Below are 27,139 nucleotides of genomic sequence, written 5' to 3'. Positions count from 1 at the left end.
AGTTTCACACTGAAAGTTAAAGTAAGTTTTTATACCACCTGATAATAATCCACATAAGATTATTAAAATCTGCAGCTTTTTGTACGATATTTGTGTATTCAACAGAATTGGAAAGCACCTACAGAATTTACCAAAGCACTGTAACGAAAAACAGTTTTTGAGGTCATTTTACTTTGTTTGAGCATATTTGACTTCCCTTTATACTTAGATTGCGTTACATTTTTGCGGGAAATGTTACAGTTGTGATGGATCATTATAGGCATAGATCGGTTGACACATTATAGTAAAAACTTTAATCCTTGACTCTACAGAGTGGTTTCTTATTCTGGGAGAGGTATTTTGCATGCTTGCCTCGACAGGGAAGGTTCACTGTAAATCAGTACAGATGTATTATCTAATAATAAAACTTTTCTGTCCTGATGGGAGTGATCTCTTCCAGGATCTCATCCATGGGGCATGAGATGAGTATGAAAGTTCTTAAGTAACTAAGATGAATAAAATCTTAACCCAGCTAAACACCTACCAATTTTGGACCAACAGTGTTCCACACAGCGTGCTCCACTGCCATCATTAAAACCCCAAATGATACAATAGAAATAAAAGTAATGGTGTTTTATCCCTCTAGCAGAGTTGCTGATACCTGGTGAATCAATAGCAAGCAGGTGCATTTTATGTCATTGCTAAGAAGCTTTGTATTGGGTTTTCCTTTAATTTGTCACAACAAAAATGAAGTACATCATTAAACTGCTGCTTGTATGTAAAGCACATGATCTATTTGTGCTATACTGCATTTTTATAACTATATAACTCTGACTCACCCTCTGGGAGTTGCTCGAGCTGATTCCTCTCAACAGATAGCAGCTGCAGGGTGGGGGCCCAAGAGACACATCTCCGCCTATTCCAAGGTCCTGAGCGATATGTATCTCTGAGATACTGACCGTCAAGGTTTCTCCCGATGCAGACTGACAAGTGTGGAATACTGTTGTTTCCCAGCCACACTCTCCTGAGGTTATGATGTGGCCGGTGGAGCGTTACAGATTTTAGGAGGTTATGAGACAAGTCCAGCTCAGTGACAGAGTCCCGGATGTGTTGGGGGACCGAGGAAAGGCCGGCTGAGGAACAGTTCAACAGGGCAGCTCTCCCACAGGTGCAGGATTGTGGGCAGGCAGGCGAGGAAGAGGAGCAGAGAGGAAGCGAAGACACAAGGAGCAGCACAGCAGCCAAAAATGGCCCCTGTGGTACTGCCATCGCAACCTAGCCTGAGAGTGCAGATTGTAAAATGTCAGTAAAATAAGAAAAGTTATTTTGTAATAATTTAAGGATAAGTTTAACCCCCCTAAAAAAAAAAAAAAAAAAATTAAGCTATTACATTAACACTCAGAGGTCTAAGCCATCACAGGTGATGAGCCCAACCTTAACGCTATGCACTCAGAATGTGTAAGTTTACATTTTCTGGAAAATAGTTCTCCTTAATCTTGGCACTGAGGGAACAAAGATAATAATCTAATGGACATGCATCAAAAAAGTATTTACATATTTTCCCCCCAAAAAAGTTTGTTTTCCCTTTCTCCAAAATGTAGGATTAGGGTTAGGGCCATCACCAGTGACTGGTTGGACCCCAGAGGGTCAAACGTGTACATGAAAACACAGTAAATTAACTGAAAACTCACCTGTGCGTCCACTCTTCACCAAACTGGCAGGAAAACTTGTGACTCTTTACACCCAGAGAGCTCAACTTCGGCTGTCCCAAGCAAGTCCTGATCAAAGTCTGAAGCATATTTTGCTGCGTCTAGCTTAACACATCCCTGCCCAAAGATGCCATGCTGTGATTCATTCAATCATTTACATATCCAGTTAATGCCTTACTGTCACAGTACTGTCTTACTGCGATCCTGTAAGTTTATGGCGGGGACCAAGCCTTCCAGCTTCACATTCTATTAGATAATAAACCTGCATAAAGAGGCGCAGCATACTTTTATGGTTTTAAATGACCATGGGAGCATTTACTGAAACAATGATAAGACATTTCAGATAGCAACACAATTCTTTATTGAAACAAACATACCAATGAAATGTTTGAGAAATATTCAAATAAGGCTGGTTGCAGTAGTTGATTTTTTTTTCTGTTCTCCATTTAATCGATCAAACAAACTGTTCTTTCACAACAGGCATCGAGTCTGTGCTCTGAGAACGACTACAGATGTTGTCAACATCGGTAATGTTGAACAACAGACAGGACAATCCAAAGCAAAGTTCAATATTATATATTATATTGCACAAAATTCAAACCACCCCATATAGGCTGCAGCCAAAGTAGCTGATGATTTAAACTCTCAGCATTTGCATTAATCTGTAGCAGAATGTAGTGCACAATCTCTTCTGATATTCTATTTTTCTGCTGTAAAAAAAGCTTTTGCAACAAAATTAAAATATTATATATATCTGATGATATATCTTCCCTTGTATATCCATTGGCACGTGCATGAACAGCTCAAGATATGCAGAAAGAAACCTACGCTGCTTTAGCATCACTGGATAGCTTAAAATGTTTCATATATAACAATTTCTCATTAATTACAGTTCGTTACAGTCATGTAGTGTCTTACACATCAGTTAACATGTCAGAGAAAATATCACACAGCTGCCAGATATAATGAAACGGCAAATGGGATCTCACACAAGCCGCCTACAGAGTCTATATATTATTAATACTGGACGGTAAGCCAAAAAAATAAACATTGTAGTTCCTCATCACAACAAATGGGGAGTGTAAACCATGATAATCCTCTTAAATACTGTATAGGAGTAATGTGGACTAGTATCATCTCAAGTTGGCAAATCTGCAGAATAAAATATTACAGTTTTTAATCTTTGGCCAAGTGGCAAACATAATAAGAAACACAGAATTTGACACATGACTCGTGGAGATATTATGTCCAAGCCATTACGAGTGTCCCGTATTTTGTAGTTATACACTATCAAAAATTTGAAAGTGGTTTATCTGATTTCAGTGTGGACTGACTGTAGTGAGATGTAACAGCAGATTCCAGTCCTAATGAGCCTTCTTACATGGGTTATCTGAAGTCTGGCAACCCATGTTGGTAAATTTGACCCGCACACGGAACAGAGTCCCATCTTCACACATGCAGAGCTTGTACCTCTCATGGCCTTCGTTGAAATACAGATCTCCCGCAGAGTTTGGAATACGCGTGGCATTGAACATAACTGATCCATTGAGCACGATGCTGTTCTCCTGCAAAGATAAATCACCATTACTTATCCACCTTCTGGCTCTTGTCTCCATCAGCTTTACTGTAGGAGATGTTCCATACTCACAGCCCTGAGCTCAATGTTTCCACCCATTTTGAACTCGATGGTCCGGCCCATGATGTTGACCCCCTCATTACCGCGAATGATAGCTGAATCTCCTTTAATGTTCAGGTCAGATGCTGCACTGCTGGTGATCTAAAAATCAGAGCGATAATATGAGGTTTACCAGTGCTGTGAGGAGCAACATAAGACTGTGAACAAAAAAATAAATAAAATAAAAAATTATGGCATGAAAGAAAGTTTTGAAGATTGTTTCTACCTCTGCTTATTAAATATGAAGCAGCATGGGAAAAGCAGGTCACAGATGCAGCCCAACAATAATGGCTGTGTAGAAAAACAGTCCGGCAATGACGCAATGAAGAACAACCAGATTTTCCAATATTTCCAGCATATTTTATATTAATTCACTGTCCGCAAATATCGCTCAAAACTACTGTATGTCTGAAAATGGAATGTATGAACAGTTTCTGATTCATCCTCTGCAAATAAACAGCACACTGTGTTGCCCGGGGTCAGCACAGCCACACACCCTTAGGGGTGCAACCTGGACAGTCAGCCATTGAAATCTGCCCCCTCTGTGATTGCTGGCAACTTTTCTGTCTTTGGCTTGTGGCGATCCTGCTGTGTTCAATGTGATCGATCAACAGTTTCTTGTAGTTTGACATCTTCAAGTTAAAATAAACAAAGATAAATGAAATCTGTTTTTTTTTTTTTTTTTTTTTGCATTTTAATCTATAAGTCTGGAAATTTTAGAAAAACTTTGGACTTGAGTCGTTATTTGCATGCTGCATCACAAATATGTAATAAGGGTATCTTTGTATATGGTTATTTAGTCTGAATCCTCAGGAAAGCACCACTGCTTGGAATTACAGCTCTTTTTTTTTTTTTTTTAAATCTTCTTGAAATTGTGTATATCAGCTTTGGACGCCTGCTTTTTTTGTCAGGTTCTCTCAGGTTCTCTTAAACTGGGGTCGCGCTGAACTGTAAACTTTACATCCCTCCACAGACTTTCAAGTTTTTCAGATTTAAATATATTTCATTAGAATACTCCATTGTAATCTGGACCGTGTGCACGATGTGACGTCTGTAGATGTTCTGATCTGCAGTACATGTGTGAAAACGACTTCAGTCTCTGCAGTGTTAAAGGAGCCTTTCTTCTACCTACACTCAGCATCTTTCATGGGGACTTTTCCATGCTTTGCAAATATGTTGTTTCACTTTACCTTAATGGATTTGTAGTTAATGTTTTGCACAGATTATAAAAAACTGACATGATTAATGAACTACTTTGTTCTCGTACCCACTGGTCAGTTATTAGCAAATGTACACACCCTTTCTGTGGAAGCCTTTTTAACACTGAGGACTTTGACTCCTTTGGGAAGATGGAACTCGTGGTTTTCAAAGTCGGTGCTGAAGAATGTGGTCTGTGTCCGAGGGTCCGTGAAGGATATGCCAACGTCACTGACAATTGAGGTCTTGTCCTTTTCTACGCTCAGCTTCGTAGTGCCTTGCTGGAAGACTACCTAGAGCAACATGTGAAATAAAAGCAGAGAGCTCTAAATGTCTGCACATAATGGGTTTTTCTTTTCTTTTTATTAATACTCAGCTTTTACTGTGCTCTGTAATACAAACTGTGCTCCTCACCGGGTTGTTGTTACCAACAATGACCAGGTCCTGGTCTTTACGGCCTCCTACTGTGCTCTTGTGCAGCGGGTGGACAATACCCATGTCTGCTTTCTGCTTGAAGCGCAGCAGGCCAGACTCATGGAACTCCATACTGTCGCACCCATTCGGACCGATGCGGATCACTGTCCATATAACCAGTGTGATCTGTAAGGGGGCAGCATGCACCAAACTATACTGATCACACACTAAAGAAAGCGACACACAGACAAATATTGCTGTTTTAGGTACTCACAATTAGATTAATTAAGGCAAGGAGGAAGAGGAGGATGATGATGCAAATAGCCATGTTTCCCTTGCGTCCTCTTAGGCCTGTCTTATGAAGACGCTCTTCCTCTATGGGTACATAGCCTGCTTTGAAGTTACTGTTGTGCTCCTTGTTGATGCTGCGTCTTTCTATGGCCTTTTCTCGCATGGACTTCTTCACTGGCCCGTTGGAGCTCTCCTAGAAGCCAGAAAACAACCTCTGAGGCATAACACTTGTAGCTTTAGCAGGACCATAAAGAATCATTTATTAAATTGGTTGCACTTAAGAATACCTAATACAGGTGTAACAGCCCCACATTTACTACAAATTTCTTCTAAATTTAGAGGATAATTTTAAGTATCTAAAAATACCCGCTGTTTCTAAAGGTAGATACTTTAAAATGTAGGTACAGTAGAAAAAGGATAATGGAGACACAAATTACACTATAAGTACTTTTTAATTAATTAATTGAAGACAATGTTTCTCTTTTTACAATGTAATTACACAGTATTGTTAGGAGTCCAGATTGTATTTTAGATTATCCATTCATAAGACTAATTTGATAGACTTATAACACACTACACCCAGAAAGACTGACTTACTGAGATTTGTTTATCCATAATCTCATATTTATGCAAAAACAATTGTGTTTTCTGAACTTTCCTGCTTGTTTAAGTCGACACAACTTTCTCCTTTTGTTAAAATAGTCAAAGTTTTTAGTTCCTCGCTGTTTTCAGTGCTCTCTTTACCGGAATGCGTCTGTTAAATGCCCCCGACAGCCTGTCTGTGGCAATAACTAAAAATAAACTGCACTCATTTTGGCAGCAAAATGGAAATAACCTCTGCTGTCCCAATATTATATAGATACAGTTGTACTCTCTTCATAGTAGTGTAATTAATCCGTTGACAAACAGCAGGTCTGGTGGAATAATAATATTTTAATTCCCATATAACGTTTTCGTTACCCATAATAACGGGGGCCTATATAATGTTTTCTGTGACACTGATACTCCTATTCCAAAAGACAAAAGCCCAGTACGTTAATGTTAATTCATCCAGTTTATATTTTTGCATTATTTTAAAACATATATCAGTGATCTGTTCATTGAATTGCAATATAAGCTGAGAAAAACGCAGGAATAACAATAAATACAGAACATAACGGACCTGTTCGGACGCCATGTTGACCCTCCCTCTTCTGCCTGCGGAGCGATCGGAGCAAACCACTTTTTACAGCTGAAGGGGAAAACATGATGGTTAAGTTTGAGCTGCTGACTGAATGATACTTGGCTATGAATTGACAATGACAAAAAGGTCTACGTCAAGAAAAACTCGAACAATATCTATAAATGTTCAATAAATTAATAAATCCTTTAAAAAAAATCGATGACGTTGAAAGATGGTCCATTCCAAACTCAACCAGCCAATGACAGAAAGATCCTAAAATAGAAGTATTCATTCATATTTTCCATAGTTGCTCTGCCAACACTGGCCCCTCTTTCAAACGCGGTTAATATTAAAGTTAATAATAATAATAATAATAATAATAATAATAATAATAATAATAATAATAATAATAATATCTACAAGCTAATACAGACAATAAAATATAAACACAATAATAATATTACTACCACTACTGCTCCTGCTAATAATAATAGCAACAACAATAGAAACAACAGCAATTATATTACACAGAAAAAAATTATTACTAATAATAATATATACTGTTTTTATCTGTAGTAGTCTACTTTTAGTCGTTGTTGCTATCGTACAAAAATTGTGACACAATTGTGATCATGCACACAAAAAGACTTATTTAGGATGACATAGATTTACATAAATTTATTGCACTGATTGAAAAAAAATCATCTCATTTTAAGTAACATAACGAACTGCACTTTTAATTTAGCATGTCATATTATCATATAATCCGATTTGAATCAACTCAAGCGGAAACGTCAGCAGCACCTGACCCAAAGGGGGTTATTTAACTCCACCGGCGTCGGTTTCGTTTAACAGTATGACATTACAATCGTATTTACATCTGGGGCCAGCGCAGCCTGCAGAGGCCTGAGTGAGACAAAAGTAATTTATTTAAAACCCTGCGTGGTTTCGTTGGTTCCGTCGTCTCCTCATTTGGTTGCCACAACTGAAGGCGTCGCTTGGCATCCGCGTCGCAGGTGGAGGAAGCGACCAGTCCAGGAATTTTTACTACTCTCCCCGTTAGGACGGACCCCCGCCCGTCTGCTGCTGCTGCTGCTGCTGCAGTCTTCCTCCTGGTGCATTTTAAGACCTCCTGAGGTTTGTGGCCCGACATGGCTGACACTTTAAGGAGATTGACCAACACATCTTCATTCAGCGTCTTACAGGACAAGCTCGAGAGCTGGCACAAAGACTACCATGTAAGTTCATCAATAAGTCATGATTGACCTAAATCTGACCACACCACTTCATCCGTGCCCTTAGCCAGGCCTATTTCCACGATCACTAGCCTCTGAATCAATAATTTATATTTGTACACACTTGAAAGTTTTAGCCAAAGGGTTTCAGATGTAATATCTGCATGCTCGTCTTCAGGACATGACAAATAGCTTTGTTTACTCTTGTCTACTCTGATTTTTATTCTGTGTTTTTCATTTTATTTTGTTTTTCCCCCCTTTATCATTATTGTTATGGATAAAACTGTTCCAGGCAGATTTTTGAAAAGCTTCAAACTTTTAAAAACATCACAGCAAAGGAATTCATTTGTTCAGATTACATTGATTTCCCGGCGGAGTCTGGTTGGTATGGACGCTAGTCGCCATGGCTACTGTTGGACTTCCAGAGATATTTGCTTCACGTTGAGATGATTCACTTCCCCTTACTTCCTGTAGAGGCAGCAACTTCAAATGTAGACATTACCTGCTGGTTAGCTTACTATAAATTAACACAGCAGTTATTTTACTTAATCTACGTTTACTTTATTTGAACAGCTAAAAAGAAAGACACAAAAGTTGGTACATGGCATAAAGCATTTTTTATTGCAATTTTTTTTTTTTTGCTGGGCTATTTCGAGCTTGGCTAAATTCTGAATAAATCATGGCTGCAGCCTTCTGTCCTGAAAAGTGAAGCCAGAGAAATCTGAAATCTGTGGGAGAAAACTCCAACAGCATCGATGGTAGTAGAAGTATGACTTCCACAGGAGAAAGCTTTCTTTAAAGGCTTAAAACTCTAGTTTTGTGATTTATTTGTTACTTCTCTCAAAATAACATGATGTTTTAAAAATAGTCGTGGAGTTGCAAGACTTATTTGCTGGTTATACTTTACATTTACACAACAGTCTTTAGGCTACTTTGCTTTATTTGTACACTGTTGTATACACTGTTGCTTCACAGCAAGAAAGTCCTGGATTCAGATGCATTGGCTGATTTCTCTCTGTGCCTGCTGAGTACATACATGCTAATTTAATCAGTGATCCTGAATTGGCCTTATTTTTTTTTTTAACCTTCATAGGTGATTTCCTGTGACCAGAATCTGAACAGATGTTGTGAGCTGATTGAACTCACTGCCAAGATCCAGGGCCAGCTATTTGCCATCCTTAACCTCACAGCTGCAGAAGGTATAGGCTTTATCCATTTATTTATGTTTATTTTTTTGAGCATGTATTCTTAAAATATCTTGTCACTAATCAGGAGGACACTATGCCGGAGTAGACACTCTGAAAACACGACTGCTGCCGTGGCTTGGAACCTGTTTCTCAATGGCGAGGCCCACAGTCAGTGAAGACACAAGCCTACAGCTCATCCAGGTGACTCAATCAATCACTAAATTTATCAGAGTGTTCAACCATTCCGTGTTTCTACTGTATCATCATCATTTGTTACTGTTAGGATTCAGTGGAGAAGGACAGAAAGATCAGGGAGCTCTCTGCTTCCCATGAGAATGACATGCAGAAGCTGGAGACTCAGCTGTGCTCCACTCAGCTACAGCTAGAGTCAGTCAGAGCTGAGTGAGTCTGATTCATACATAAAAACCAGCCAGAGTTTCATACTTCAGCTTTCATGACTCATATTTAACTATGTTTTGGATAGTTGGGAAAAAAAATGCGTGAACAGAAGTACTGATCTGTTTAAACAGGCTGCTTGATGCTCAGAAGGACCTGGATGAGACAAAGAGCAAATCAGCTACGAATCTTCTGGCCACTGAGGATGAAATATTCCAGCTGAAAGCTGAGTAGGTGGTGCAGATAATTTACTTGTTTTAAAAATGCAGTGTATGTGTTTTTTCTGTTAATGTGAAGCGCATCCGTGTTTCAGCTTGAGATCCGCACAAGAGCAGGTAGAGATTTACAAAAGGAAGCTGGAAACGCTCGACGACTACGAGCGGCAGATCCGCTTGTTGAGAGACGAAGTGTCTTACCTGAACACAGAGAAGGTCATGCTGCAAGAAAGGTACGCACACAAACATCACATGCTCACACACTGACACCGTACAGTGTCTTAAATAATTCATGTGATAGTTTTTTTCTGCCTCTCAGGTTGGTGAGGAGTCGTTCTCCAAGCCCTTTGTCCAGGCACAGCCGCTCTTCCAGCCCCGGGAGGAGCGAGTCACCCACCAGAGCCCAGCTCACTAACTCCTCCCGCCACGCCCGCCTCGTATCGCGCTTCAGTGACCTGTATGTTGTGGAGCGTCTGAATGCCCAGGCCCTGCTTCGACGCTACATTCCTGACTTGGAGATGGTCCAGAGAATCATTTTTATTGCAGTTGTGGTATGGCTGTAACTATTTTAGAGCCGTGTGTACACAGAGCTGATCATTTGTCCTGCTGTCAGGGGTGACTTATACAGAGATATATATATATTTTTTTAATCATGTTTTCCTGTTGTAGGAATCTTTCAAGACAGCAAAACTGGCTTACCGTCAGTTCAGGCTAAGAGTCAGAAAGACACTGTCCACATCTCACTTTGGGCCAGAAAGTCTAGAAGATGCAGCTGTGGACTACATCGTCAGGAACCTGGACCTTTATGATGTTCAGGCCAGCATTAATGTAGGATGATGTGTCTCATGGTTGATGTGCAACATTTATAAACAAAATGTTTCTGAGGAAAACATGAGCACATGACTGTATTTCATCTCTGCAGGACGCCATCAGTGCTATGAATGTAAACCCTCGGATCTCCTTCCCGCCAGAGGTGGACTTCGTCCTCATCAGTTCCTTGATCAGAGAGACATGCAAGGTGGCCTTCACCATGCAGACACTGGACCCTCCACTGGACTTGGCCTTTGCCAGTGATGGAGAACTATACAATGATATCAAGTCAGTCCTGTGAGCAGGGATGTTTTTGTGCATCCAGAAGCCATTTAGTAATTTTTTAAGGGATACTTTTAAGTAACATACATTCCGTGCTGCAAGCATTGCAGAACATCACTCCCTGAACTGCAGCATGCCACTGGAAGCCTCTACCAGTAGATGTCACCCACAACACTCAGATGCACACTCCTAGCTCTTCCCTGTCTCTCTCTCTCTAACAGGTACCGGCGCAGCTATGACTCTGAGTTCACTGCTCCTCTGGTGATGTACCATGTTTGGCCAGCCTTAATGGAAAAAAACACTGTAATAGTGAAGGGCGAGGCCGTGACTAGAAGTGGTGCTCTGGTATTGGTTTTATAATGTTTAAATATATCATAATTACTGGATGCTGTTTTACAGGCTATGTCAGGACATGAAAATCCATACAAAGCTCATGTGCATGCTGGTGGTTTTTCTGTTTTTGCAGTGGAGTCGAAGCCGCAGCAGAAGCAGGAGTATCAGCCCTGTGCGCTCTCGCTCTCTCAGCCCAACTCACAGCCTTGTAAGTCACTATAATATTAAATAGTCCAACCACACAGCAAGAAAAGCATATCTTGGGGGTTTTGGTCACTAAGGGGATAATTTTCTTTTCCTGGGTATAACATAACTCAGCTACTCATGAATTTTTTCACTTTTTGCACCTAACGACATGCATGCATACCCATGGCTCTGAGGGTTTGTATTTCAGGATACTTTACTTTCATTTGATTGGATTTGTGTAAGCTTTAATTTACTCAAATACTGTAAGTATAATCATCATCGTTGTCTGTTTTAGGCATTTAACAGCAGAAGAAGCCTGTCTCCCGGACGTCTTAGAGCTAGCCACCTGTGACATTTGGCCCAATGTGCTGAAAGTCTCAAGTAAAGCACATGGATGCTTCTATGCTTCTACCAAATAAAGCAATAAAATCCTTCATTACCTTACCAGCCAAAGGCTGTTTGCATTGTTGGAATGAAGTTTTACAGCACATATAGGATGATATAGATGGAACAAAATTAGCTTAGTATATAAATGAACAATTTTCTTAGTATACTGTATTAACTCTATTAATTATTGATTAGATACTAACAGTATTTCAGTGATATTGAGGAACTTAAAGGAAGCACATGTTTCAGGGGGAAAGAAGACCTGCACACTAGCACTTTATTGGTGCTAAAAATTAGGGACAATAATCAACACGCAGCCCTATCAGTCAACATTTCAGTGGTGGGTTGTGTTGTGAGCTGCTGTGGAACATATGTTACGGTGCTAGTGATCAGTGCTAATTTAACATCCTCCACTACTTGAGTGACAAACTTTTGGTCAGTGTTTTTGGTGTTTCTTGGATGCTGTGTTGTTGTTATTCTTTTCATATATATTTTTGATATTTTTGGTCCTGTTGTTTCATGTACATATGTAATACCAGACCAACCTCTCAGATAAGTTGGCTATGAGATTTTTCCAGTAAGAATAGTTTGCTACTGTGATCAAGAGTAGGGCCAGGAGGCAGCTATTTGGGGCAGTATCCAGATGTATTCAGTGCAACAATGTATGTCTTGTCATCATTTAGCTTTATCTCTTTATCATCACTGACTCAGATACTGCTGGACTTAATTTGCCCTCTAATGACTTGAAGGAGAATTATGACATTTTTATTTTATTATGATTTGGTTTGCATTGTCAGATAAATATATCCTTCAATTGTGCCTTATATCATTTTTTTTTAAATAAATGACTGATGTGCAGTTTACTACAACTTCAAACTGTTTCCTATTTTGTGGTGTACTTCATTTTTACCTACTACTCTGTTTGAACAATAGAGGGCGCTGTTACTCCATCAAATTCAAGAGAGCCAAGTGGCAAAAAAGTGTAACTTAAGTTTGGATTCAGTCCATCCAAAAACCAAAGAATCAAAACATCTGCAATCATAATATGAAGTTGCATAAAGGTGGTGGAGAGGAAAGGGCACCTTTATTGGTAAAAGTAAACCCCAAAATAACACAGAACAGAAATCCCCACCAAAACAGCACAGGAAGCATGAGAAAACCAAGGAGCTCGACACAGAACAAAGGGGAAAAATGCTATTTTATGTATACGCAGTGTTTGAACAGGTGAGACCATCAACAGCAGGTGAAAACAATGAGGGTGTGGTCTGAGAGAACAAACAAACAAACCACCCAACCAACAAACTAGAACAAAATATAGGCGAGAACAACCCTCAAAGTAAAACAGGAAGTAACAAAAAGACTGAAACAACAAACTAGAGGTTATATATGGGCAAACAACACAGGAGGACAAAGGCACAAACACCAAGACAAGGCAGAGGGAAACAGTGAGAAGAATAATAAACATCATCAACAACAACAATAAAATCAGAACAGGAACCAAAATAATGTCTCAAGGACTAAAACTCAACATTACATCTCAAATAACTGGGGCCATGACAATTTAAATGCAATGTTTATAATAACTTGTGCTCTAAATAGAAAGGCGAACCTAAACTTTATTTTGATACAGCAGTGCTTTTTTTAAGTATGTGAATAATATAAAGGAATAATAGTAATAATTAGAGTGCCACATTATTTTTTACATTTGGACTAATTTCTTTGAGGAGCACCAGCAGCAACACCCAAGTTGTGGCAGTTTTTTTGGTTCCTGAAATTTAATTAACTCTCCCTGTCTGCAGGCCTTCTCCCACCAGTCACACCAGTTACACTGTCAGCTCATCAGACCAGATCTAATATCTGAAATCAGGCAATTGCACTGCTGAGCAGAATACGAGTGCTCACAAATAACTGCAGCACTTTGTGGTAGTGCTGTCCAGCTATTTGCCATATTATTTAAATGTACCATTACCCAGAGTTTTTGATGAGAAAGACGCTTTTGTTGTTTTGATTAGATGGAAATCACAGTCATCCACTGGTGATTACACTCAGTTGTTGTGACCAGCGCTTTGGGTCTGCGCAGTCACTGATTAAAGATTACATGGTGGGTTTTAGCAACTTCAGAGTCAGCTGTTTGCGTGAAGAACAAAAATATAGCAAAGCTTGTATGTAATGGAAAAAATGGAAACTTCCACTATGCCTGCGCGACATATTCCTGCACAGTAAGTGTCTTGTCACATCTACAATGCCTCAGAGAGGTCCTGGCCACAGGGGCAGGTCCTGCTACCATAGGGGGGAGGCAGTGGTCTGTTTCAGCTTAGTTGTCCTGCGAGTCTGGGGGGTAATTGTTTGCTCAGGTGCGCTGTGGTCAAATGTGGTCATGGACAGAGCAACTGCAGACTGTGGATAGATGGAGAAGATGCCATTCTTTTCCTGTGCTTTAGACAGCAAATACTTTAAAACACCATGCCTGCCGCTGTGGGCCTCATGCATTTTAATTGACAGGGAGAGTAAGCCTCTATAATCTCGGTTTAGTTTCCTGTTTCCCTTGTGACCAGAGTGGCAAGTTTCAGTGCATTAGAGGTAAAATCTTCATACAAGCGCCATTTTAGAAAGACAGTAGTAGAACTTGGAGCTCACCCTAAACAGACAACAGAGAGCTATAAATCCAGCTAAAGTTTCCAGTTTTGTGGCAGAGGCCTGACTCAGTGCTGCTGGAGCATGTGATGTTTCCTCTGGCTCTTCATAATGTGCTTCATACTGGCAACGGCGTTGTTTCGAGAGCTTGAGCTTGAGGAGAACCCACCCTTATCCCACAACCAGAGGGGAAATATTAATGAGGGTGTAGATCTGAGAACATGATGACATGGTTATGGATGACCAGACTGCAGTTTGTAAATCAAAAGCAAAACTAAAATAGAGGATGGAAGAGATGACAGAAAATAAAGCAACAGTGACTAAATATGATCCAGGCAATCCGTGCTATGATGGAGTCACCCTTCAACACAGGAGTCAATGAGCCACTGCAAGTCAACGAGGCTTCTGCGTCTCCAAGAGAGACAGCGATATCTTTGGCCCGGAGAGGCCGTTAAACACATCTGGAATGGAGCAGGATGCAGGTTTTGCTCAGGAGGACTTCACAATTTATGACAGGAAGGACAAAAGAGAGGCAGCGAGAACGACAGCATTTATAACTCTGGCTTCATGCATCGGTGTGTGTGAATAACTGTAAGTGGACCTCATGGATAAGCAAACCCCACCCTGTTTTATCCCATTTTCAGCAGCACTGAAACACCCAAGGGCAATTTCCCTGGCACTAAGCAGCGGGTGAGGTCATAGCAATAGGCTTTCTGCAGGCATCGGCCCCACGGATGCTGAGGAGCGAATAGGCGTGACTGCTGATCTTCTTCCCAGGTCCAGTGATATCAGATGTTTAGTGGCCAAATCCACTGCCAGAGATACCATGGATAAACACTTCCTTCCTTTCTCTATGAAGGCTATCATATCAAATAAAGAAAAATTACTGAATTTGGACTCTCGTTTTCCCAGTGCAGACATTTGTCCAGACTGTTTCCCCTTCCCGTTCTGTCATCCTTTGCACATCTGGGCTATTGCAGGCAAATAAGAATATTTGGAAATCAAATGATTTTCAATGCTCTGTTTATAATAGTTTCTGGGTTTATGTCTGTGTTGATGAACTTGTAATCAGAAGTCATTTGGGGAGACTGAAATGTTCCAGTGACCAGGTTAAATGCAGAAAACATCCACATCAAATGGTTTGCGGCCAAGGCACACTAAAGAGCAAGCCAAAAGTTCAAGGCCACATCTATTCATATCTGCACAAAACAGCCTCCGAGCCATCTTCTTCATTTGCTTGTATTTTCAGACAAAGGCACTTTTGGCAACCCGTATATGGCATCTGGATCGACACCTGCATTTTCTCACTTCTGTCATCTTTTCAATTTTATACAGTTCAGCAAACTGTCTTCCTCCCTCGGGTTCAGACTGATCCACAAATATGTTTCTCTAACGTTCACTTTCCAAAGTGCCCCTTTAGCTTGCTCTGCACCATGTTGGCTTTAGCCAAACAGGTGGCAGGTCATCTGCACTGGTGGTTAGTTGTGATATTAATCTCCTCATTGTCAGATAGTACCATTGATGTGGCCCCTCATACTTCCCACCATCAGGCAGCTGTGGAAGTGACTGGGGATTTCTTTGACAAGTTTTTTAAAGGACTTTTTTAAGAGGAAATGAGCGCATACAAATGCAATAATAATGTATGATTTTCACAAAATCCCACAGCATATGTGCCATTTGGGAACTATCATCCACCTCCATTCAAACAATAACATTTCCCTGTGTAACTGCTTTCTGTGCTCTGCCTTTGATGATTTTAAGAGAGCGGGGACACAAAAGCGGGACCTGGAGTGAGGTGGTCTGGTTCATAATTTTCCACAGAACAGCTTTTAACACGCCATTAAAGCCTCGGAGGCTGCCCTGACCTTTTCCTTGTTCTCGAGGATGGAAGAGATCAGCTTGATGTCAATGGCTTGGCAAAGAGAAATCAATTTACAATTCAAATGGAAAATTTCACAGCTGCGAAGTAAAGCTGCGACTCTGTGCTGCAATTACACGATCTGCTTTGTGGGGCCATACATGGTGGTGAACGTGACCCGTTCCTTGTCCTCGAGTATGAGTTCGCTCCTGGATGCTGGAATTCTCCATGTAAAATGTAATAACACATCTGGATGGTGTGATTAATCTGAATAACAGCCAACCATTTACATCACAGAGCAGCACTGGTAGGACTGAGTGCTGTGGCTGCAGGTGTGAGTTTTGAAGGTTATGGCTCCACTGGGGCTTGTTACACTTGATACTCGCACGGAAACGCGCGATCAAACCTGGCGCCACTCTTCGGTCCGACTGGCCTCTAACCTGAACACCCCCACCCTTAACAGCGACGGAGGAACCGAATGATGAATAAGAGAATGAGGACGAGAGAAAATGGAAAACATGAAAAAGAAAGGAAAGAGAGAAATCTCCTTATTCTGACAGCTTCACTGTCATATATGGAAACCTTTCTTGTGACTTTGGTTTGACCTCTAGGAGTCTTAACGTTTACTGACCAGCCTGCCTTTGTCTTTCATCGCTTTCTTTAACGGGAGCTGTGAGGAGCTGAATCTGTCACTGGGACAAAGCAGACAGAAATAAAATCTGTGTTTATCACACTGAGCAAAAAGAGGCTGTGGAAAGATTGGACAGATCAAACAGAAAACCAAAACAATCAGTAATTTTCTTTGTGCTCCGTTGTGCATGGTTAAAGATAAAAAGATGACTTTTCCACCTCAGAGAGGTTGTCCAGATCCTCGGGATAAATGCGGAACATGTTAATGATGCTGAGATCAAGCCTGACATAACCACAGTCAAAATATGCAGAGTAAAGGTCAAGCATTGATCATGTGAAGGACAAATATAATAAATTTTATTTGAATGCAATCCTCACAACTTACAACGTATAAGCAGGAAGATTAAATTTGCTTTCACATGTGTGAATGTTCCCTGTTATATATTTTCTCACCCGATAACTTAAACTGTTAAACTATTTTACTGTTATTTCCACTGTTGCTCTGTCTGCTAAACATTTCTGGGTTTTTAGGATAATCCATAGATCAGCACGTCCCTTTGTGAGTCACGTGTTTCTTCTGTTTACTTTTGTAAACAGCAGCCAATCAAAATGTGGGATGTCATCTCAATATGTGACACAGCAGGGACAAAGGATAAAACGTACTGGTCACACTAACCCATCACTTCCAGCAGAGGTTCTCAAAGCCTTCAGGTTTGCAAAGGAAATTGCACAAACATTTTTAGTTATTGTTATTGTTGTAATATGTGTATATGGCCATTTTAGGGCAGAAGAAGAGGGGAACAGGCTCTCTTGGTTTTGTTCTGGGCTGCTAATGAAGTGTAAATGACAACAGCTATTCCTTCCCAGACTTGAGGGATCTTACCAAAAGTGCTGCCATTATTCCTTAAGCCACATTTTGAGTAACATGTCCAGTAATGAAGATTGTACCTGCTGTGTTAGATTCCACCGCTAGATGGCAGTTAGACACTATTAAACACTGACCCTCTCAGTGGAAGAACTAGTGAAATTCTGAGCCATATATACTTAAAGAATACATTAAAAAATTCATAATACTTGGAAAGTGGCAGCCTTGTGTAATACATGCATTACTGTTTAAACATGACCATTGTGGTGTTGTAGATAGTTGAATTACAGCTATATATGGAGCTTTGCAGTGAACCTCTTAATGCGTTAATGTGTCAGCTCACAGTTAGAAGCAGTGAATCAAAAGTACAACATCTGCCTCTGAATTCTTCTGGATTTAGAGTGAAGTCATTAAAATAGTACTTCACTGCAGTACCAGAGTAGGGGATTTACTTTCTTTCCACTGCATTCAATGCAGCACTTAAATGACAAATAATCTTCTTACTCGCAGGACACCTCTCGGTTAACATGAACTTCCTAATTGCACCAGTGGGACAAACATGTTCCAGCTCATCTCCTCTTATATATACATTCTTGTCTGCCTGGGACCTCTGAATTAACACAAGTCTGTGTGGTGTCCAGGACCCCCCCCCAGTATTCTCTACTGTGTTCCCCACAGTCGGTCACAGAGAAGGAGCAGGAAGGCAAATCGGGACAAGGATGGAAAAATAGAAGAGGCATGAATACCAATATTTGCTTAGCTACAAACACAATCCCCTCTTTGTACCAGTCTGCTGACAACATCTGCTTGTCCTAGATTTAACCCGTAAAAGACACTTTCAGACAATATGACAATGTGACAGTATGTAATGTGAAATGCTTCTATTTGTGTCCTTGTGCATCTGAACCTGAAAATTCTGCTTTATTTTGTGTTGTGTGCTTTATATTTGAGGCCTCATTTCTGCTAAATTATCTTAATGACCTTGAATGGACTGTAGCTATATTTGAGCTCTCCTGGCAAGATTTCAATGGCTGTGAAAAAAAAAAAAAGATAGCTATTCATAACTGAAAGGGTTTAAGACCCTCTGCTGTGAAAATGTTAGAATGGAAATTATTCGCATTTTAACAGTCTGTCATCCTTGAAATGCTTTTCTCGTTAACAAGCACTCACTCATCATGTGTCTGTGTAAAAAAAAAAAAGACACGTGCTGCCAATCTGGACAAAAATGTCATGCAACAATATATGGGAATGGGACAGTAACACAGAAATGCAATTTAAAAGATGGTTTTGATGTTTTTCTTCTCTCACTTTACATTTCTATCAGAAGCCCTTTTTCTGTTTTCAAAACCACATTCACTCACCATTCCCTGCAGCATTTCTATGCGGCACATGCAGCAAATCTGACATGTTAAAAATGAGTTGTGAGGCTCAGCTCGTTAAATAGTTTGAACACAGTTAGGTGCCTCAGTGCACCACCACAGTGGATTTTAAATCAAATAATCAAGATGTGATTGAAGTGCAGAAATTCAGCTTTAATTCAGGAAGTTTAACAAAAGTTTTGCATTAACTGTCTAAGAATTACATACATTCTTACATAGTGCCCCCGGCTCAAAAGTAATTGAACAAACAAACGTAATTTTAAATATGAGGACTGTTTTTGATATTTTGGGTGAAGTAAGAATGAAGAATGTTCAAGATTTTTCTTTTTACTCAAAAGCAAAACAGACTCATTTCTAAAATAACATGCAAGCCTCACTTTATTTTTTTTTTCAGCAGCTCTGTGATTGACAAGAAAGACACAACAACAGTGAAAAGTGGTGCAATTTCTATTAAAACAGACCTTGGCACACAGCAGTAAATAAAAGTGTTGCCTGCATAAAAGTGACACCAACAATAAGGACCGTGAGGGTTTGCTGAACAGTGGAGGCAATAAAGGGAAATAAAAAGTCCTTTGAAAAGTTCAACAGAGAATCTCATTTTTATTCCCTCTTTCCCTTCACAGCAGTGGATTAGTGTGCCGTATCTGCAGTGCATATTAAGCTGGCCCAAACTGGAGAAAACTCAAGCTAAGGAAAAGACTCAAACTAGAAGAAAAAATAAGAAAAATAACTTTCAATCTCCAACTCAAAGGTGACAACCGAAAACAAAATATAACAGCTGAGGGAGCAATTCTGCACAGGCATATGCAAAGATATACCCTACAGTATTTTCATTGGGCTCCTACTAGCATAGCCACTGTGACCTGCGACCCTGGCCCGACACACAATGACTCCGAAGAGAAGCTGCAGCTCCTGCCTATATCGATATAGTTCCTCCCATTTCAGAAAAAAAGTAATAAATTCACTTATGGAGGTGCTTAACTTATTATTCAAAAGACAAATGTAATAGGTTAACAGTGGAAAAACATATCTAATTATACTAAGTGAAGGAATTTGCTCTCAGGCTGCCTTTCCTTTTCCTCTTATACCACTCTTGGTACATTCCCTCAGGCATTTGGCCATAAAAGGAGACCAAAAGGGTCTGGAGTGGACTGGCAGCTACCGGGTCTGAAGGAACGACGTGTGAAAAACCAATTAATCTAGTACAAATAGAAAAACGGTAAAAATTTGAATCAGGGATTCCTTAGAATTTCATCTGGCACAAACACACTTGGGTTACAAACACAGCGTGTTGTGTGTTTACAGTAGGTCATGGAGCCTCTATGTGACAAATGCATTAAAATAAATAGAAGAAGAAGTGGAACCACAGGGGGCTGAGTTTTTAAATTAGCTCTGCTACTGTACCCATCAGTGCTCTCATTTACACACAGGGAGACACGAAGAACAAAATAATAATAATTAGGGGATATTTGGGTCAAAGAATGATTCATGAACTGTTTTGTATTTAAGTAGTGTGTCAACACACCTACAGCGTGGGTAAAAATAACAAAACTACTCTCCTATAAATCAGCTGATACTTATGATGCTTAACAACTAGGCCCACATGAACCATTTATAGTCTGTCAAAATTATTTGCAAATACTCGTCTCTTGCTTGCATTTCTAAAAATGACTCAAAGACCATATTTTCAATGAGATATTGCTCGTTTTTGTAAGAGCTATTTTGCTCTTCTCTTGATTTTTCCATCAAAAGAAGTCCACCACATTTCCTGCAAGTTGGACTTGGTAGCATGACATCCTGTCAGTGACACATGACCAGAGTTATAAGGAAGAACTACTTCACAATTCTTAAAATGTAACAGGGGAAATTGTTTACTGATCTTTGGGATGCTCTTTTAGTACTTTGTGGAGTATCTTGACAGAAATCCAGATTTCTTTGGTATCAGATGAGGGTTTGCTAGAAATAAGCGTCTGTGTTACTCCAGCCAGATGTTTGGAGTTTAACCAGGTGGATCTTCTTTTCTTACACACGGCACGATGAGCATTTTGAATGCAAGCAAATTAACTATCTTATGTAAAAACAAACAAACAAAACCCCATAATTTGTCTCTGACACTGTGCAATATGAAAAACAAAATCCAAATATAATGCAGTGCAAGTTTAACCATAGAAAACAACCTAAAAATACTATGTAAAATTATTACTTTTTCTGCTCTTGTACTCTTTTGGCATACACTATAAGGACAAAAGTACTGGGAAACATTGACATTACACCTACAGGAGCTGCTTGGCCATGGAAACCCATGCCATGAAGCTCCCCACACACAGGGTTTGTGCTGATGTTAATGCCAGAAGAGGTTTGGAACTCTGCAGTTACGGGCAATTTTTATGCAGTACACACCTCAGCAACCACAATAATACCACCTGGAGTCGATTGTGGAATATCTGGGGAAGAAATTTACCCAACTGACCTGCTGCACCCAAAGATAGTGTAATTTTTTTGGATTCTTTCATAAAGTTTGTAAAGGTGTGCTGCATGGCTAGGTGCTTGATTTTATACATGTGTGACAATGTGACTAAAACCACCTGAATTCAACTATTAAGATGTGTGACCCAATACAATATACATATATTGTATATATGCCTTTAATTTACTTCCCCCTGTGGGTTATATATTATGTATATATATTATGCCACAGATGTTGGGAGATTGTTACCCATGATTGGTAGTTAATTAAGACTGATTATGTGTTTGTCAGGCTCTGGTGAATACTTAATGAATAGGTGCTGGACAGCACGATTAAACAAATAAAATATAATTTCATCAAAAGACAGCATGCCTCTGGTTTCTATACTTACAGTTGTGTTCAAAATAATAGCAGTGCATTCAAAAACATGAATAAAGCTCAGAATCCTTACAATAGTTTTTATTCACAGGCACTGGGGACACTGCACATTATATTCTAAATCAAAACATGTAGAAAAATATATAAATTTTCCAATTACTTTACGGGAAATTAAGAAAAATTAATGTTGGGCTGTTCAAAGAAAAAAATAGCAGTGTCTGCATTTTTCTTTATAAACTCAAATATTCACTTTATGAGCTGAAAAATCTTTAGAAATTAGCATTCCTGTGAATCACTAAACTAATATTTAGCACCATAACCACTGTTTCTGAGAACTCCTTCACATCCATGTTGCATGGAGTCGACCAACTTCTGGCACCTGTGAACAGGTATTTCAGCCCAGGATGATTTGTCAGCTTTCCATAATTTCTCTGCATTTCTTGGTTTTGTGTCAGAAACAGCATTTTTGATGTCACCCCACAGGTTTTCTATTGGATTAAGGTCTGGGGATTGGGTTTATCACTCCATAACTTTAATTTTGTTGGTCTGGAACCAAGATGCTGCTCACTTACTGGTGTGTTTGGGGTCTTTGTCTTGTTGAAACACCCATTTCAAGGGGATTTCCTCTTCAGCATAAGGCAACATGACCTCTTCAAGGATTTTGATATATGCAAACTGATCCACGATCCCTGGTATGTGATAATAGGCCCGACACCATAGTAAGAGAAACATCCCCATATCATCATGCTTGCACCACCATGCTTCACTGTGTACTGTGGCTTGAATTCAGTGTTTAGGGGTTGTCTGACAAACTGTCTGGGGCCCTTGGACCCAAAAAAGAACAATCTTACTTTCATCAGTCCACAAAATGTTTCTGCATTTCTTTACAGGCCAGTCGATGTGTTCTTTGGCAAATTGCCACCTCTTCAGCACATGCCTTTTTTTTTTAACAGTGGGACTTTATGGGGGCTTCTTGCCAGCAGATTAGCTTCACACAGGTGTCTTCTTTTTGTCACAGCACTCACAGGTAACATCAGACTGTCTCTGATCACCCTGGAGCTGATCATTGGCTGAGTCTTTCCCATCCTGGCTATTCTTCAATCCGTTTGAATGGTAGTCTTCCATTTTGGTCCACGTCTCTCTGGCTTTGCTTTCCATTTTAGAGCATTAGAGATTATTTTAGCTGAGCAGCCTATCATTTTCTGCACTTCTTTATATGTTTTCTCCTTCTTTTGAACAATGTCTGGAACGGCCCATTTTTCTCAGGTTTTCAGTGAGAAATGCATGTACAACATGTGTTGGCTTCATCCTTAAATAAGGGCCACCTGATTAACACCTGTTTTTTCACAGAATGAATGACCTCACTGATCGGACTCTACACTGCTATTTTTTGAACATGCCTCTTTCAATTAATTATTCAGTTACACAGACTCAGGAGCATGCATCTCATGAATGTTGGGTCTGATGGTTTTCTATGACTCTACTACACCTACTGGTAAATTATTTGCCATGTAGTAATATGATATCTACCAAAAATATTGATTGATCTGGTTAGTCATGTTGGACTGCCATTATTTTGAACACAACTGTATATGTGCAACACTTACTATCTTGCGAGATTTGGTGGATTTTGTAAACTTTGTGTAAATCTGTGTCCACACTCTTGATTGTCACCACTTAATGATAAGAAAACAAGTCGGATCTCAGTTTGCTGATGATACTCTTATATCTACACGCATTTATCGAGGTGCTGGTTAGAGATGATCTGAGCCCAAACCATTCCGTAACTATGATGTTATATGCTCACACTGCTGGCTGACCTTCCGTGATGCACTGAGCATTTCTCCTCTGTTCAGCTCTTTTCACTCCACATTGTTTGTTTTGCTCCTGTACTTTCTGCCATGTCCTGTTTATTGTCTCTTTATGCTCTTTTCTTTCACCTCACTGCTAATTAGGAACAGCAGACGTCTGCCCCTCACTAAAGTGGCGTTTATGCTTCTGATCTACGCTGTAGGTAGCCTGCAATCTAACATGCACCTCCCTACAAATGTAACAACACATCATGTGGATGCAGCCCACAACCACTGTGATTGTCAGCTCTGTAATACCATTTTCTCCTAAGAATTCTTCCTCTCTATCGCCCCTAAGTGGTTGCTAATATTGTGGTTCTCTTCATAAGACTATAGTGCCTTTAACTTACAATATAAAGCACTGTGAGATGGCTCTTGTGGTGAACTGGTGCTATATAAATAAAACCAAACTGAAAGTTAGTTCAGAACTAGGTCAAGGGACAAGAGAGGCAAATGTTTATTATGGGTGAATGATGGAATCGGTGTGTGTTGATTAGAGCAACATCTGGCAGTCATTACAAGTTAGTGTACAAATGAGTCATCACTCTGAGAGATCACAAAGTTACACTTAAACAGTCATGAAGAGGGGAAAGTTTAAAATGATAATTTTTATTTCCATTATTGTTATACATCAGTTCTGTTAATGCTAGTCAACTATTTCAAATTAACATACTGATGAATTTTAATGTAAATATCCAGTCCTTAATGTCTTCTGTGGAACATATATGGGAAAGTGGACAGAAAAGGGCTCATAGTGATGCCGGTACAAGCTGTACAAGTTGTTTAGTTGGCAGATTTAAGGCCAGAAGGGCTGGAACTGGAAGTTACTGAGGCCATTTTTTTTTTTTTTTTTTTGGATTTAGAAAAGGAATTTTTCATCAAACATCTATTTTTAGAGCACTGCTACAACAATAAGGGTGGTTATTTTTGGTCTTTTCCGAAACAGCTGTTACCTAAAATAGCTGTGACTAAGGACTGCATGGTTGCTCTCCAGTGAAGCATAAATAAGGGTGTATACTGTTATTTATTTATTTTTTGCCATTTAAGGGAAGTTGTGAGATTCATAAAAAAGATATATGCACAAGAAGAAAGAGTGAAAGTCAAAGTCAAAGGTATTGGACAAACAAAGATAAAGATACAATAAAACTATATCAGTGTAAAACTATGTTTTAAAACTGGAAATGAACGTGAAATAACAGGTTTAGTGTGAACAGGAAAGCTGAACACATGGTGATGTAAACTACGCCAAATGCTGAACAAAAGACTTTATGAATCTCATAAAACACAGAAATTCATGTCACATGAAAACTGAAATAAACCTGGGTAACATTTTATAATGCCTGTGACTAAGGCCATAAATATCCTGTAAGTAAACTGAAGTGCTGCATAATTTTCGGGTAATTTAGCTGAAAAGCCATCAATGTTTCCCCATCTTACATCATAACCACCTTGTAAGTAAACCTATGCTGATCATTTACAAAATTACAAACTCTGATTGTTGTTCACAGAAAGTTTGCAGGTGTCTGTTGCTTGCGTCACACCGGCACACTCGTTTCTTCCATTTCTGGGAAGGAGTTGCTCATAATGTGCTCATAATCAAGATGCTGTTATTTTTTTTTTGTGTGTGTGTGTGCGTGTCCATGTGGGTGTATGCATCCTTTTGTTCATCTCGCTCTATGGGAGCTGAAGTGTTTCCCAGAAGTGCCCAGCATCCTTTCATAGAATCAGAGTGAGAGGTATCGTGTCCGAGACCACCTGTGGGGTTTCGCTGCATCTTCACTTCTAAATCTTACATCAAGTTACAGGAAAACACAAACACCCTCAGTCACCCCTCATTTTTGTTTTGCCTTATACAAACAACCAGTGGTTTCATAACCGGAAAACAGACTGGCAAGCTGTATGATCAACACTATAGTTATCTTATTTATAACATTACAATGATTGTCACTGATGCCACAAGCTCTACAGATCTGTCAGGTATGGTGTGTCACAGGAGTCAAATTGGGACCCATTCCATTCTCCTTATACATGCCCATTAAATCATCTGATCCTGGTGTGATGAGTTGTCTTATTGACAGGTTTGTGAAGTCTAAAACTAGGTAGCAAATAGTTTTCTTCAACCAAGCTCAGAAAAAGCAGACATTCTTTTTATTGGGCCCAACTCCCAACAACGATTAAACAGATTCTGCCATCAGGTGGTTCCCTGCTAAATAATATCAGGACTTTTGCTTCTGAAGTCAGATAAAAACTGAGGTTATTTCAATTTGTCCCTATAAGTCTCAGAAACGTGGTGCCTAATGAGATACTCTGGATGACATTACCTTGGCCTCCAGTAACACAGTGAGGAACCTTGGAATAATTTTTGACCAGCACATGTCCCTCAGTGAGCACATTAAACAAAGATCTAGGAGTGCTGTCTTTCATCTGTATCGCTAAAATTAGAAACTGTTTCAGAGTGACCCTGAAAAACTTGTCACTTCTAGGTAGTTCTAAAAGCTGCCTGAAATCCTTGAGTTGATCCAAAATGCTACACTCCTAAAAAGAGAAGTCATATTTCTCCCATAGTAGCTTCTCTTTATTTAAATCACGACTTGAATTTAAAATTCTTCTCCTCACATACAAAGCCCTGAATAACCAGGCCCCATCATACACTATCTTAAAGATAAGGAAAAAGTACCTCCCACTTCCTTTTCCAAACCTCTTTTCCTTGACCTCGATGAAAATGTCATGGAGGTCTGTGTTTTTCCGTGTTGAAACTACAATGTGCAGAAGATGGACTACAAAATGGTGTTTAGTCTGTTCCGGGGGGCCTGGCTGATAACTGAAGGAGACGGAGAAGGCCCCAAAGATTTAGAATGATCTACTAAAGGTTGGCAGAGTTGGTCACTTTCTTTTATGTCACTTTTTAATTTCCTTTTATTTCCTTAACTTTTTTGTATTTTTAAACCTAAATTTTATTTTTTTCATTGTTTATTTTACACAATATTTGTTATATTCCAATGACTGATTGATTTTATTTGTATGTGAAGCACTTTGTTGCGCTGTATAATAAAGTTTATCATTATCATTATCATTATTATTATTGCAGATATGTGTGTGTGTGTGTGTGTGTGTTTCCTTGGTGAGATCTACAGTACATTGCAAATACCAAAATACTACTGTAGGATATGAGCCTATATATCTAAAATATTATGCTGAACCAAACATATTAATATAGTTTCCCAAATTTACAACTAACATGGTGTTAAAATAAAATATATTTGTACAACATGTGTACGTGTTATTATTATTATAGGCTTATCAGAGTGAATGTAATCGTTTCTGGTACAGAAAGGGATCATTTCCCTCTACAAATTACATATTAGTACGTACTATCGACATGTGACTGCTATTATATAATGAGGATTATGGACGCGCGGCTGTGCACAAGCAAAATCTTTCTAAATCATCTATCATTTTCCCCAGATGATTCGTTCATGTAATTTATCTGTTAATCTGACATACAATAGGCTTTTCCTGTGTCCATATTATGTAATTATGCATAGTTAAAATAATTTGTGATTCACTGGTGTCCTTTGAAGCTTTGCAAAGGAGAAATGATGACGTACATATGACATAGA

The 27,139-nt window shown here is 39.4% G+C and overlaps 2 protein-coding genes across 2 annotated transcripts; one reads left to right on the top strand and one right to left on the bottom strand.

The window, feature by feature from the left end:
- Positions 1-2,025: 2,025 nt before the first annotated feature.
- Positions 2,026-6,563, bottom strand: sgcb (sarcoglycan, beta (dystrophin-associated glycoprotein)). The gene is made up of 6 exons (XM_030727879.1): positions 6,428-6,563; positions 5,249-5,458; positions 4,975-5,160; positions 4,662-4,853; positions 3,337-3,465; positions 2,026-3,253 (listed from the first exon to the last, which is right to left on the bottom strand). Exons 1-6 carry the CDS (start codon positions 6,440-6,442, stop codon positions 3,053-3,055), a joined length of 933 nt encoding a protein of 310 aa, XP_030583739.1. The 5' UTR covers positions 6,443-6,563; the 3' UTR covers positions 2,026-3,052.
- Positions 6,564-7,190: 627 nt separating this feature from the next.
- Positions 7,191-12,277, top strand: spata18 (spermatogenesis associated 18). The gene is made up of 12 exons (XM_030727878.1): positions 7,191-7,665; positions 8,756-8,861; positions 8,935-9,050; positions 9,133-9,251; positions 9,380-9,475; positions 9,559-9,693; positions 9,780-10,011; positions 10,130-10,288; positions 10,383-10,558; positions 10,774-10,897; positions 11,019-11,093; positions 11,367-12,277. Exons 1-12 carry the CDS (start codon positions 7,579-7,581, stop codon positions 11,421-11,423), a joined length of 1,482 nt encoding a protein of 493 aa, XP_030583738.1. The 5' UTR covers positions 7,191-7,578; the 3' UTR covers positions 11,424-12,277.
- The last annotated feature ends 14,862 nt before the right edge of the window (positions 12,278-27,139 follow it).

This window comes from Archocentrus centrarchus, chromosome 4, assembly GCF_007364275.1.
Source record: "Archocentrus centrarchus isolate MPI-CPG fArcCen1 chromosome 4, fArcCen1, whole genome shotgun sequence".
Taxonomy (NCBI): Eukaryota; Metazoa; Chordata; class Actinopteri; order Cichliformes; family Cichlidae; genus Archocentrus; species Archocentrus centrarchus.
The sequence above is the reverse complement of the archived record's forward strand: the minus strand, read 5'-3'. Positions and strand labels throughout refer to the sequence as shown.

Coding starts and splice junctions, on each gene's coding strand:
- sgcb (XM_030727879.1), bottom strand. Junction 5,161..5,248: donor TTGCCTTAATTAATCTAATT/GTGAGTACCTAA, acceptor GCCCCCTTACAG/ATCACACTGGTTATATGGAC. Junction 3,466..4,661: donor AAAAGGCTTCCACAGAAAGG/GTGTGTACATTT, acceptor TCTGATTTTTAG/ATCACCAGCAGTGCAGCATC.
- spata18 (XM_030727878.1), top strand. CDS start 7,579: ATGGCTGACACTTTAAGGAGATTGACCAACACATCTTCATTCAGCGTC. Junction 8,862..8,934: donor TAACCTCACAGCTGCAGAAG/GTATAGGCTTTA, acceptor GTCACTAATCAG/GAGGACACTATGCCGGAGTA. Junction 9,252..9,379: donor CTAGAGTCAGTCAGAGCTGA/GTGAGTCTGATT, acceptor CTGTTTAAACAG/GCTGCTTGATGCTCAGAAGG.